The sequence below is a fragment of the Eucalyptus grandis genome, chromosome 10, assembly GCF_016545825.1.
Source record: "Eucalyptus grandis isolate ANBG69807.140 chromosome 10, ASM1654582v1, whole genome shotgun sequence".
NCBI lineage: Eukaryota > Viridiplantae > Streptophyta > Magnoliopsida > Myrtales > Myrtaceae > Eucalyptus > Eucalyptus grandis.
The window spans coordinates 34,189,012-34,203,969 of NC_052621.1; the positions used below are offsets into that span (position 1 = coordinate 34,189,012).

Here is a 14,958-nt window from a genome sequence, read left to right on the forward strand (position 1 = left end):
TCCCTCCTCCCCGCGCACTGCCGCTCGGGTCGTCTCCGGTCCTCGGACGTGCGCAAGGGAAGGCAAGGGAGGGGGAAGGGATTCCTCTCCCTCTTGTCCCACATCGCTTAGGGAGGGGTCATGGGCCTTGTATATAAGGCTTGGGTTCCCTTAAACTTGCGTGACGCGTTTTAAAGCCGTGAGGACTCAGTGTCCAAAGCGGACAATATCACACAAGTGGGACCCGGGTCGTTACAGAAACAGTGTAAGCTGATAAAAAAAAAAAACTGATTTCCTTGGTGGGCAAACCCGAAGAACTCAGCATAAGTCGAGCCGAAAATATTTCCGACTGTGGAACTGTGATTGTTTGTCAATGGATACATATTCGGAACAATACCATTACGGCGGTGCATCAGTAAACATAGAGTGGAGATCAATTACAAACGCTTAGAGCCACAATTCACGCATTATTTTGACTGCTTATCTATGTTGTTGGCCTCAAAACAATGGCCTTGACGCAAAGCTTGGTTTTCCATTTCCCATCGGTTTGCTTGAGCGAAAAGCTTATCTTGCCAACGGTTTTGGGTGTTGTCTCGAACTGGCCGATGCTAATTGGATGCCACTTTTCCTTTTCCAGTCCTTCCAATCTTTCCATGCGTTCCTGCTTGTTTCCATCTAGGAGAGCGAGACTGAGGTTCACTGGAGCATCCCATCCGCGGCCTCCTTCTCTTATCTTCACGAGGATCTCGGCTTCGTACTTCGTCCGTGGATAGAGCATGATCGTGTTGCATTTCCCATTGATTTCTAGCCAGCAAATCCTTTTTAGCTCGGCGACGTGCACTTTCTTGTTGCCCGAGTAGCTGAAACTCACAAATATTCAAAGCAAGCAAAGGTTCGGTTTACTAGCAATGATGATGGTTAGCAATGATCTCATTTTCATGTAAGCAATTCAAAGCACAGGTGCGGCTAAGTGAACGACTTGCAGATGAAATAAGGTGCATATTTAGCAGCATCTTTTTGGCAGCACCCAAAAATACGCGACACCGAAATAACGCTGGAGATATGCTGACACAAAAGTACCCATTTAGCGGCAAAACACAGTTTTTCACTGCTCGCGGATCATATTTGTTGGAGCGAATTCGTACGGGCCAACCCAGAGTCTTGATCAGCACATGAAGGTTCGACTTAAAATGTACTCGTTTAGGATACAAGAGACAACGATACCATGGCTCCTCCTCTTCTGTCCATTGCCAGTATTTGTCATCCGAAGCAATTGATAAGTCTTTAGCCAGAATCTTCCAGCAGTTCTTGTTGAGTTTCTCGTCAACCCAATACTTGCGCGTATACGGCGGTTCCTGTAAGCCCAAAGTAATGATCAGTGAGTGAGGCATTAGCAACATCAGAACAAAACTCGGCTCTTGTCCAATCCGGAGCGACCGAGCTCCCATCCGGTCCGTGATGACCTATTTGTAGATCTACTTATCATCCACAGGTGGTCTTGATTTACAGACTTCTGCATATCATACAGTTTTAAATTTATGGGAGGCCTCACAATCCGAGCCAAATTCTTTCTCAATAGGGCATTATCTATCTAAGCAAAAACTAGTTGATTTTTGTCCTTTGGAACTCACCTGATCCTCGCCATTTTTGGCCTCGCCTTGCTCCCTTTCGTCCTTCAAAAGCACTCCTGCATAGACTCGAGTGCTCAGCTCGTTTTTGTCGAGGGAGAAGATTTGGACGCCCATCGCTCTTTTCAACATCGCAAAGGAAAGGAGAGGAGGCCTTCCTGTTTCACTTGTGCTGATTTGGGCCTTTTCTTCATGTGTCGGCGGTGACAAATCCGGCGCATCTCTTGTTGCAGAAATCTCTGCCATCTTCTTCAAGGTATATTCGTACCTACCCTACATGTACACGAAGGGGGAAAAAGAAAATCAAAGGTTTGATATGCTCTAACGTTAGACTAAATGAAAGGTTGATTTATCGGTCCAGACATTCGGACTCTACCGTAAAACTCTTGCTGCTTGCGGCTCCAGCCATGGCGGAAGAAACAGGGATGAAAATATGATGGTAGAGTTCTGATTTCCAGGACTTTCAGAGTCAAGTAGAGATGAAGCTAAGGGGCCCAAATAGAATAACAGTAATGATGATGATGATGTCACGCTAAAGATGACAAAGGCGATGACAAAGGCGATTTGAAGTAAGGGTGCGTTTGGATGGGCATTTAGAAAGCCCATTCAGCCCCCAAAGCCCCTTCAGCCAAAATAAGGGTGTTTGGCAAACCCTTGAAGGAGCTTTCAAATGAAAGTGGAGTCCTTGGAAATGCTGAAAACATTTTTTTCCTTCCTAAACTACCCTCATTAATTTTTCATATTTCTATTATTGTCCCTGTATTTATTTATTTATTTTAAATGAAAAAGGAGCAGCCCTTCGCTGGTTCGGCGAAGGGCGCCAGCGACCGTCGACGAGGTCGCCCGACCTCGGGCGACCTCCGGCGAGGGTCGCGCGACCCAGCCCGAGGGCCGCCGGAGGTCGCCCGACCTCGGGCGACCCGGGCGATCGCCGCCCGGGTCTCATGGCAGCGACCCTGGTCGCCCGAGGTAGGGCGACCTCCGGCGGCCCTCGCCTAGGTCGCGTGACCCTCGCCGAGGGTCGCCCGAGGACGGGCGACCTCCGGCGGCCCTCGGCTGGGTCGCGCGACCCTCGCCGAGGTCGCCCGACCTCGGGCGACCTCGGCCGACGGCTGCAGCCCTTCGCCACCGGCGAAGGGTTTAGCTGATTTTTCAAAAGAAAAAAAAAAAAAAAAATATATATATATATATATATATATATATACACACACACATTATACCCATCAAAAGCTCATTGCAAATGTTCTTCTTACCAAACACACATTCAACTCAAAGTTCATTTGCAAAATTTTTTTACCAAACACTATTGCATTTTTCCCAAGTAGCTTTGGGCTTTCGGCATTTGCATTGGACTCAAAGCCCATTGCAAATGCTGAACCAAACGCAGCCTAAATGGGCTCGAGGCTAATCGGTCCTGCTAGCTCGCTTATCAAAGGTTGCTTCTTTTGGACTTTACTTTCTTGACACCCACGGAAAAATCTGAACCCGGATAGAGTAGGAAACGTAGCAATCTAATATGGCCATTGATCACATCCATATCCACTAATCCTGTTATTTCATTTCATTACCAAAATACTTTAGTGCGATTGCCAAGGGCATTTCCTTTTTATTGAAATTTAGTGCGTGATAAGGTATTGTTGGATATATTATTAATATAGTCCAAAATAATATGTTCACATACAAGCCCAATAGGTAAAAGCATGGTTATTTGGGTCCATATGGGCCGAAGCCCAATAACGTGCATATAAAAACTCTAGGGTTTCCCTACGCTGGAGGAACACTGTTGAGCGTTCCAAACTTGACGTCTCTTGGTGTAATACTTTAAGCAACTACTTCTTCTCTCTCAAACCTATTACCTCCAACAATCTTGAAGTATTAGGTTCGTGTGTCGGATTTGAGCGAGTAAAGTGTGTTCTTGAAGATTTCGTCAAGATGAACTCGCGGCTGTAATTTACTTTCGATTTCGACGGTGATATTGGCCGGGATCTGAGTTTGAAGATTCGGGTTTCCGAAATCTTTGATTCAAAAACCAAAAAATTATAGCCAATTTAAGAGGGTGAAACCACTTGGGCTTTGATCTACTCGTCGCTACGAACGTTTTGAGTGGTCACTCGCGTCAATCGGAGGTCGGACGGAGAAGTTATGGCACCCGGAAGTTTCCATCTGAATTTCTAGCGAATTTTGGGGACGAAATTTCTAGCGAATTTCGGGGGCGAAATTTTTCAGCGAGTTTCAGCAACAAGGGCAGTCCATCTTAAGGTTTTTGGGCGCTCCAGATCTGTTTTTGGGGTTTGTTTTGGCAAATTCCATCTCTACAGAGCGGTTTGATCAAGGTTAGGGGAGTTATTCAACTTTGTTGCTCTAAGGACTTCAAGGTGCACTCTTTCTAACACTTTGCTTTGATTAAAATGGCAAAGCGTAGTTCCTATGATATTATAAAGTTGCAATCTTTTGATGTTACTGAATTTCATGGCTGGAAATTACATGTTCAATTTGGCATGAAAGAACGTGACATATTCTATACTGTATTGAGCGATTTTACATCTACCACTGAAGATGTGAATGAATATCAATGGAACAAAGATGAGGATTTTTGTAGAGATTACTTGCTGAACTCTCTAAATCCTAACTTGGCTATGACTTATAGTGAGTATAAGACGGCGAAAGAGATATGGGATCACTTGAACGCTCAGTTCCAAAAACAAGAGGGGTTATCTAAAACCCTCCTAGCGGAGAAATTCTTTGACTTTAAATTCACTATGAATTCAAGCATCACCTCTCAGTTAGTTGAATTTGAGAACATGAGGAACAAGTTGAAAGATGATAATTCTGATATGTCCGATAATCTCTTTGTCGGTCTTGTGTTGAGCAAACTGCCAACGAATGGAGTTCTTTCAAGACTGAAATGCACAGACTGAAGGTATAGATGGGACTGGATGAATTAAAGAGGTATATTCACATTGAGGATCAAAATATCACTAGGAAGAGTTTGGAACAAGTGGGACAACAAAAGTCAGTTGCCAACTTAGTTTCACACTCTAATAAACCTCAGAAAAAGTCCAAGTCACCAAAAGGTGAATCCTCTTTACAGTTAGAGGCCAAAAAGACTATCTTCAAAAAGAAGAAGAAGAAGGGCAAGTGCCATAACTGTGGAAAGTGGGGTCACTGGGCAGCAGAGTGTAAGTTGCCAAGGAAGCCAAATAACGACACACCACATAATGAGGCCAATATGCTAATTAGAGGATCGAGCCTCGAGCCTTTATTGGAATGATGAAGAATGGAAAGGCCAGCATCTCTTCGAGTGGTGGTTGGACAGGGCGCTACTTGTCATGCTACAAATGACAAGAATTTACTCACTGAGGTCACAGAAGTGAAAGACACTGTGGAAAATTGCAATGGTGGTGAGGCAAAGGTGACTCATGCTGGAACTGCAAATTTGGTGCTTTCTTCAGGTAAATTACTAACTCTGAAACATGTTAGAGTAGTACCTTTACTTAAGAAGAATTTAATATCTATGAGTTTACTTGATAAAGCTGGTATGTCTTTTTCTACTATGAATGGTAGAGTAACTTTATCTGTTAACTCATATGATTTTGGTTGTGCATTCATGGTTAATGGTATGTATAGGTTGAGTTTAAATGCTGATAGCATAAACCATGTGAATTCTACTTTGATTGATCCAAAGTTGCTACACAATAGACTTGGACATGTGAATTACAGGAAAATGCAACATTTAGCTAAAACTCATAACATTCCATTAGATACTTCTATTCGATTTGATAAGTGTGAAGTGTGTGCACAGGCTAAAATTACTAGAAAACCCTTTAAATTGATTTCTAAAAGCACACAACTTCTTGAGCTAATACATTCTGACATTTGTGATTTTAGAAATTACATTACTAAAGGTGGTCGGAAGTATCTAATAACATTCATAGACGATTTTTCTAGATATTGTCATGTCCATTTGTTGAAATCGAAAGATGAAGCTTTTGAAAAATTTAAGATTTTCAAGTCTAGAGTAGAAAATCAACTCAACTTGAAAATTAAGAGGTTTTTTAGGAGTGATAGAGGAGGAGAATATACTGTGTCAAGGTTCAAGGAATTTTGTGCTTCAGAAGGTATAATACTTGAAACCACTGCTCCTTATTCACCCCCAATCAAATGGTGTTGCAGAGCGTAAGAATAGAACGTTAACTGAAATGTTAAACTCTATGTTACTTACAGCTGGCATGCCTTCCTCCTACTGGGGAGAAGCAGTTCTAACTGCTAATCACATCTTAAACAGGTTGCCGCACTCTAAGTTGTCCATGACACCTTATGAGATATGGCATAAGCGCCCTTGTAGATATGATACTCTTAAGACTTTGGGCTGTATTGCTTATGTAAGTATACTAGATCCTAAAAAACCTAAGGTGGGATCTAGAACTATTACTTGTGTATATCTAGGTAGTGCAGAAGATAGCACTGCAAATAGGTTTTTAGATCTATCTACTAACACAGTGATAGAATCTAGAAATGCAGTGTTCTTTGAAAACAAGTTTATCAAAGATCAAGGCTTGAATGTTTCTGGATCTACAGATATGATTTCAGAATCTCCTGTAGAATCTGAAGCAGGCCCTTTTGACACTAATTCCACACAGTTGGCTATTGAACCAATTCCAGTTAGAGTATCTACAAGAGAGAGAATTCCCAAAAGTTTTGGTGAGGACTTTGTTGCTTATCATCTTGAGGATGATCCATTCTCCTATCAGGAAGCAATGAGATCTAGGGAATCTCTACTGTGGGCAGAAGCCATAGATGATGAAATGAGTTCTCTGCTGCAGAATCACACTTGGCAGCTAGTAAATTTGCCAAAAGGGGCTAAAGCTATAGGCTGTAAATGGGTGTTGAAGAAGAAACTGAATAGTGATGGATCAATAGCCAAATACAAAGCACGTTTAGTAGCTAAAGGCTATAAACAACAGAGTGGAATAGACTATTTTGATGTCTATTCACCTGTGTGTTATCTATCAACTATAAGAATTCTTCTTGCTTTGTCATCTATTGAACACTTTGTAGTGCATCAAATGGATGTAAAAACAGCTTTCTTAAATGGAGATTTAAATGAGGAAATTTACATGGAACAACCGGAAGGATATGTTATGAAAGGTCTTGAGGAAAAAGTTTGTAAATTAAATAAATCCCTATATGGTCTTAAACAAGCACCTAAGATGTGGCATCTTAAATTTGATGAAGTGGTAAAGAGTTATGGCTTTCAGTCTAATTATTCAGATAAATGCATTTACCATCGTTCTATGTCAAATAAGATAGTCATCATTTGCTTGTATGTTGATGACATGTTAATTCTTGGTTCCGATCATTCTGTAGTGAGTGACGTGACAGCTACTTTAGCTAAAGAATTTGACATGAAAGATCTTGGTATTGCTAATATCATTCTTGGTATGAAAGTAAGCTTTGAACGGCAAGTCATCTCCCTTAGCCAGACTCATTATATTGAGCAGCTACTTTCTACTTGGGGATACGATAAGTGTAAATCGAGTGAGACACCATGTGATTATAATAATAGACTGAGTCCTAATGAAGGGACCAGCGTGGATCAATTAAAGTACTCGAAACTGATTGGTAGTCTCATGTATGCTATGAGTTGCACTAGACCCGACATAGCCTTTACAGTTGGCATGCTGAGTCGTTTTACTAGTAATCCTAGTAAAGAGCATTGGGATGCCCTTAATAGGCTAATGAGATATCTTAAAGGTACTAAAGATTATGCTCTATATTATTCCGGTTATCCTCCAACTGTGGATGGATATTCTGATGCCTCATGGTGCTCAGATATTGGAAATAGTAAGTCCACTAGTGGGTATGTATTCACTTTGGGTGGAGCTGCTATTACTTGGAAATCCAAACGACAGACTTGTATTGCATTGTCGTCTATGGAATCGGAACTTTTTGCTTTAGCCTCAGCTGGTGAAGAGGCAGAGTGGATAAATAATCTGATTATGGATATTCCTTTGACTCAGCTAAAGATTAATTCTTTAAGCATATTCTGTGATAATCGAGCAGCTGTCCAAGTCGTCAAGAATTCTCTCTTTAATTCAAAGAGAAGACATGTGAGACTGAGACATGCGTTGTTGAATTATCTGAGAGAACAAGGGGTTATCACCTTGATCGATGTGAGATCGAAGGATAACATAGCCGATACTCTCACTAAAGGTATGCCTAAAGATCGATTATTCAAAACAGTGGGGGAATTGGGATTAAAGACTATATAGGCAAGTCTTAACTACCATTTACTTACCTTCTAATTGTGTGTTTTGAATTATCAAATCTTTCTTTATTGGCTACAATGATAAGCACAGTTTATATGTTTCATTGATGTTCACAGTTGCTGACTAATTGAAGATGGTGAGTTGTCTCATTCCAAATTTGATGAAGATGACTTTAACCTAATTCAAATGTTCTATCTGGAAAAATTGTGTCATTCCAAACTTGATGCTAGATTATTTGACTTTAAGGAATCAGTAATTGTGACATTCCAAATTGAAACATAGAAACAATTGTTTACATAAGAAGCCTATTTGTCTTGTTCTTAATTGAAACTTGATATTACATGACTAGGTTGTTGTAAGTGACTTGACTATTGGTCTTGTTCTTTGAAACTATACAATAGTTATTCTCCTACAAATAAACTTAAGTTGATGGCTCTTTGTAAATCACATTGTTTAGGTCTTGTTCATAATTTATGAAACTGGCTTGATGCTTATGACATGATATTATGATGCTTTATGACATCAATATATGTTCTTCTCCGCCTGATGGAATGGTGCTAAGTTTTTATTCAATTGATTGAATTCATGATAATATGAAATTCATATTTGACATTCTACAGGGGATGGCAGAGATGGAGGAGAGCTTAATGAGTGGGATCCTAACCAGGATGACCTACTTGATGAATGAATATATATATCACTTAGAGCGTGTGGGGACTTGACAATTTACCTACTATTGCCTATTTTGATGAAGTCCATTTACTTGAGACTTGCATTTTGCTATTTCTATTTTGTGGACATTATTATGCTTGTTTCTTATATTTGTAAGGCCTTAGACTATTTTGACTGGCCTACTTATACTTGATTAATATGCATATATTGGTTGTGAACTGAATCTGAGATTTATTTTGGGATTTGGATTTTTTAATCTTAGAACAGATTCATGATAAGAATGATTCACTTATTTAGTTTGCACATGATGATTTAGTTTAATACTTTATTGCTGGAATACTCTTTGACCGATCCGAGTTGATTGCCTTGGACTGAATGTGGATGATTCATGTTTGTTTGAACATTACACTGACCACCTTATTGGATTGTGATGTATGGTGAACATAGGAGGAGATTATTGGATATATTATTAATATAGTCCAAAATAATATGTTCACATACAAGCCCAATAGGTAAAAGCATGGTTATTTGGGTCCATATGGGCCGAAGCCCAATAACGTGCATATAAAAACTCTAGGGTTTCCCTACGCTGGAGGGAACACTGTTGAGCGTTCCAAACTTGACGTCTCTTGGTGTAATACTTCAAGCAACTACTTCTTCTCTCTCAAACCTATTACCTCCAACAGGTATCACTTCATATTAATTTTAAGCTTATCGCGTCAAGTTTAAGTGTCTCTCATTATCTTCTTGTTGTGTTAGAGGTCAAGATAAGTTCCACATTCCAAAGTTCAGCCAATTACTTTGGTGCATTTCTATTTTATTAAATACAAAATAAAATATTTCAATACACCCTAACTTTTATTTGTAAATGTGCATGAAAATGCTTCACAATTCACTTTGGTTTTATACCATACGCTACTTTATGAAATGAACTGCCGATCAATTGTAGAAGAATTTTGCAACATTTCATTTGAGGTGTACATTGCATTAATGGTCATAATGTGACTCGTTTCAAACACACTATGAAGTTTCCAATTTTATAAAATGAAAGTTTAACTCTTTTTTATCAATATACTCCGGAATAAATTACATGTAGTGGAACTTTAATTCCCTACACTCGTGCCTGTTTTTTTTTTTCAGGGTGAGGGTGTTGAATGCTTATCAAATTGCAAAAGTTAGCAAAATCTTCAAACTTAGGTGAATGGTTGCAAAAAGTCGAACGTTGTTAACCTAAATAGAATGTTGAAAATATGATGACATTCACGATGATGACAAAGTATTGAAAGACCTAGCTAGAAAATCCTTTTTCAAAAGCCCAGTGTGATAATTAATTCAACGTTGTTCCAAAGTTATATTTTGGTCCGCGTTAGTTGACAGATAAGGACATACATGTTCCCGGCTAAATGGGATTGAATGATTAATTAATATTGTAGGACATGAATAGGAGAGATTCTTTGTATCTTCTTGGATCGTAATTATTTCTAACAACAGATTTGTGGCATTAAAAGTCAAGCTTGAAGGGTCCATCTCACCTCAACTTATTAACCTGTGTCTATATGTGCGTGTTACACGTTTTGCTTTGTCCTTTTATGGCACTTTTGGTTCAAAATTGTTGACAGACGAGAACACTTGTTTCCTCCTAAATGGGGTTGGATAGTTAATTATTCTGTAAATGATAATTAGGAGGGCTTCTCAATATCTCCCTTTTGCTCTTCTTTGTCATTTTGTGCCCTTTTTTTTTGGCATTTGTCGACATACAGGGACGCATGTGTATCCTCCTAAGTGGGGTTGAAAGGTTAATTAATTTTATTACAAAATGCCTGGAGATTTTCTGCATCATTGTGCAATATCCTTTAAGGAAATGAAGGATGTCATGATTATCTATAATAACAAATTTGAGAAATAAAGTCAATATTTAAGGGGTCAATTGGTCAGTGTTAGTTGAGTAGATACGTTCTTTTTTTTTCAGCATGCATATGCTTCACGTGACTTTATTACATATGCATGGACACCATGCATCATTTATCACTAGTCTTTTCAGCAATTTAGTTGTAGCACAATCATTGTACATATCCTTAAAGGAGATGTGAAGAATGTCAGGATCATCTGTAATAACAGATTTAGTGGGCATTAAAATCAAGCTTTAAGGGGTCCATGCGAGTAGGTACTTTTTTTTTTTGGTAAGTACCATGCGAGTAGGTCCTTTGTTTCCTTTTCAAAATGCAAATTCTCCACGCGACTCTGTCTTCACATTTGCATGCAGACTAGGCATTCATCACTTGTCCTTTCCACCAATTTAATTGTATTGATTTCATTCTTTTAGATTAGCAAAGTCTTATCTGATTTTTCAAATAACATGCAACTATAGAGGATAAATAGTTTACTTTGCTTCTTTTTTTGTGATCTTTGAATTCAAATTTTGCTACAAGCGCTCTCTAAGAGTAAAATCATGAATATGCTAGGTCAACGTGGGAGAGTTACATCCTTAGGATTGCCCAAAGATTGAGACTAAGCAAGCTGTGAGAAAGCAGAAAAATTACCAAAAAAGTCTAAAACTTGTTGCACTTGTGCTAAATTACTTCTAAACGTTTCAATTATGCCAATTAAATCTTAAACATTTTGACGATTTGCCTAAAGTATTATAGTCATGACATTTACTATAGACTTTTTTTTTTTTTTTTGGTGATGTCAAAAACCTCAAATGAGTTTTGAGATTCTTATGCCCAAGCGTAGAGTTTTTGGTCTAAGTCTCGATATCTTGTCATATTTTGAAAAAGAAGAAATCATTTTCCTAAATTTAAGCCATGGTGGAAAAATATTTTCTATTGACTCTTTTTTTTTTTTATGATCCAGGAACCCTCGTAAGCCGATAGCAGCAGAGCAAACTTGGGGTGACGCTAGCGGAGGACTCACCACCCCGACGTCACGCTTAAGACTCCAAGTGACCAAGAAAGGATTCAAACTCCTCCCTTTCGTGAGAATAAGAAAGCTCGAACCATCTCGGCCACCAAGACGGTGGTTTCTATTGACTCTTTTTCCTAAGCAATCTAAATGCCCGAAGATATTTTCTACAGATCAAATAGAGCCTCAAAATACATATCCTTATTGTTGGGCTTGAGCCCTAATAAGTCCTATCGAAGGCTTGTTAAGCAAATCTCTTTTTGACTTATGAACTTGACTTTTCCTTCACATATGGAAAAATCTAACCTCAATAGGTATGGATAGCCATTTAGTTATGTTGTATAATCACGTTTGTATAGGCTATTCCTGTTATTTTATTGACTAATAAAAGATTTTCTATTGATTTATCCTTATAATTGATTCTAACACCGAAAAATGAAGAAAATATTTTCTTGGAAATATCTTTATGTGAAACAAACAAAATCTTGTATTTGATTTAAATTCACTGAGGCCGAAAGCAAGAAAAGGAAAAGAAAAGAAATGAACAAGAAGAAAAAGTTACCATATACAGTTCGCTCCATGAAGAGGGATGATTTTTTGTTAACAAGTTGGCTTGTTGTAGAAACCTGAAATTTCGCAAATAACTCAAATATGCATTTTTTGTAATAAAAGAATAAAGATAAAACAATAAAACAAATAACCCATAAAAAAAAATGACGAAGCTTCAGCCCATTTGATCATAAAGGTAGCCCATTACAATCGGTTCAGGCCGACACCTCCGGTTCAGCTCAATGTAATTCGCAAGTACAAGCCCAAACCATTTCAAAAGTCATCTCAGCCCATGAAAAGTAAAACCACGCCCGTGGGAGTCAAAACCCTTAGCCCATATCTCGGATCTCGAACGCGACTCTGACTCACAGCCGAATAGTTCCTGGGGATTAATACGTTCAATTCGACCAATATTCGCAGTCCTCAATGACATTTTCAAGGTAAATATCATACACGCTCCACTTAGGTTTATTTACACGTTAAGAAGAAACTAAGAATCATAGCTTCATTCTTGTAAAAATTGATTATGATTGAAGTTGCTTTGATAAGTTGAGTTCGCATTAGGGTGGTTTGTAATGACCTGAAATGAATTATTTCTTCGATCTTGCTTACAAGTTCTTCAACTGTAACGTGCATTTATATTAACAGGTTTAGCTTCCATCTTTTGATGCAGTCCTAAGCAAGGAAAACAAATTAAAGAAGAGACTTTCGTTGATGATTATTAAAATTTTAAGTAAATTAATCATTATTGAGTAGACAAATTAATACTTTAATCAAACATCAGTTGACGTAAAGTGTAACTTTTTAAAATGTGGTATGATAGTTGTGATTATTGCTATACTGAAGGTAAAGACTTCTCTTAACTTTAAACTACCTAATTCACGGAGAAAAATCATGGGATATTTCAATCTTTGCATAGGATATCTAAGTTCTCTAGCAAACCTGTACTAGGAGAATGTGGTTCTTTACCTCATAATGATTTTTAAAAATTTCATGTGGACATTAAATTTTTTTAGATAAGTTATTTTTACAAAATTATGTGTTTAAATATGAAAAAATATAAAATTAAATCAGGGGAAAGTCACCTTTTTAGTTCTATTGGTTTCGCCTTTCTTGAGCATAAGATATACAAAGGCAAAACCGGGTCTTAAGTTGAGATTTTGAGCATTCATAAAGCTGCTAATGAATATAGAAGATTGTGACCTATACATGTTCATAAAGTCTAAGCGAACACAATGATTTGTTATTTTACCATTAGATTGGTAAAGGGACTAAAATATTATCATTAGAATATTCCGTAGATCTGGTGAAACAAAGATGAAATTCCGGAAAGATTTGCTTATATCACTAATGCAGATTACATAGAGAAGTGATAAGTCAATCGAAATGAGACATGAGGAGCTAATACATGATACATATGGTTCACTAAGAGTCGGGGGATGATGAGTCACTCCTGCTTAACCAGCAGCTCCACGAATTGCTGGGACATACGGTATTTGGAAGTGATCGGTCAAGCCGAAATGAGCCATGAGCCATGAGGAACCAAACATGAGTCAAGAACTCGCCTCCTTGTCGTAGTTGCCGAGCATGTTTAACCCCCTTGCACTTGACGGCCGCATAAATAAGCATCTCCACCCACACAGAACTTACAACGTCCCATTTGTTCTCTTGGTTGTTCAGCTGCGACGCGAGCCGGCATCCCTGGCACGGGGCGAACTTGCCCTTGTCTCCTTTTGCCATGATCGGAGCTAGTTTTGTGTCCACGTTTTTGCGCAGCGCATTGCAAGCTTCACGTATGTTGGATTCGCTCTCTACAGCCTTATGGGTTTTCTTTTTTGACTCAGGCTATTTAGGCAACCTCGTTGCAGCCGCGTGCATGTCTCGGAATCTAACGCGTCCGACTCCAAGCGCCAAGAGAAAAGGGTACGTAACCAAAAGATACAGCATATACCGAGACAATTGCTTGCTCATTTCGGGAGCGCCTGAAAGATCTCCTGTTTTTCCGGTGGCATAAGAGTTCGGTTGCAATGTGCCAGACATGGATGCTCTGGTCGAGCTCTAACTCATTGCTCCATTTAAAATCGTCCAATAACTCATGCTTTTTCAGGATGAGATATCCCGGGTAGGTCCTTACGGACTGGACTTCCTTCTCGCTTGTTGCCAGGGACTTGAAACGTTCGAGAAGCCGTTCTTTAATAAAGTCGCTTATTTCCACATCACCCTTGTACAAGAACTTCAGAACCTTCTGGTCGACGTGTAGCAACTCTAGGATTCGATGGAACGGGAGGAGTTTCTCTTTGAAAGCGAAGCTTAGTAGGTTGTACTGCGCCATAGAACCCGACCACCTGCGCCTCTTACACAGTGGTTGTAACCGTTCAACAAAATCCAAGATGACTGGACTGTGTTTATTTAGCCAACAAGCGGCTTCGTCGGAGAAGAGAAGAACGAATAACGCATAAATCTTTAAGAAAATGGCGACCCCGGGCAACAAAAAGGTCACATGGATATTTAACTTGGAGTATCTGTCCTTGTCTGACCTGGAAAAAAGCACCACGACCATGACGGTGGATAGGATACTCACGGTGCGGAGAGTAAAACCCCACTGATTGTGGATCACCATCGGCTTAGTGCAGAGCAAATCGTACATGAGTCCCAATTCAATCTCGACAACTCTGAATACAACTTGAAAATGTTTATCCTTGAGTATTAACATGCTAGTGTCACGGTCCTCGAAGCTAAGCACGAGACCAGCGAAAAGGCACCGGAAAATGTCGATCAAGTCTTTGGCTACTGCCGGTTGCGCTCCTTCACCTTTTCAGGTAAAAGCTTTTCATTCCCAAAAAGGTGCCGGAAAAGGTAGAATGTACCTTTGGCTTCAGACAAGAGACCTTTATCAGGAGACGAAAGATCTGCGACCGCCTTCAAATTGCATTCCACGTTCACTCCGCGTATCTCAATCA

The 14,958-nt window shown here is 39.3% G+C and overlaps 1 protein-coding gene across 1 annotated transcript; it reads right to left on the reverse strand.

Moving 5' to 3' along the window:
* Positions 1-290: 290 nt before the first annotated feature.
* Positions 291-2,066, reverse strand: LOC104424120 (uncharacterized protein PHLOEM PROTEIN 2-LIKE A4). The gene is made up of 4 exons (XM_010036497.3): positions 1,984-2,066; positions 1,611-1,880; positions 1,204-1,334; positions 291-839 (listed from the first exon to the last, which is right to left on the reverse strand). The coding sequence occupies exons 1-4, from the start codon at positions 2,014-2,016 to the stop codon at positions 464-466; spliced, it is 810 nt and encodes a 269-aa protein (XP_010034799.3). The 5' UTR covers positions 2,017-2,066; the 3' UTR covers positions 291-463.
* Between the last annotated feature and the right edge of the window lie 12,892 nt (positions 2,067-14,958).

Coding starts and splice junctions, on each gene's coding strand:
- LOC104424120 (XM_010036497.3), bottom strand. CDS start 2,016: ATGGCTGGAGCCGCAAGCAGCAAGAGTTTTACG. Junction 1,881..1,983: donor CAAGCAGCAAGAGTTTTACG/GTAGAGTCCGAA, acceptor GTGTACATGTAG/GGTAGGTACGAATATACCTT. Junction 1,335..1,610: donor CCAAAAATGGCGAGGATCAG/GTGAGTTCCAAA, acceptor TTGGGCTTACAG/GAACCGCCGTATACGCGCAA.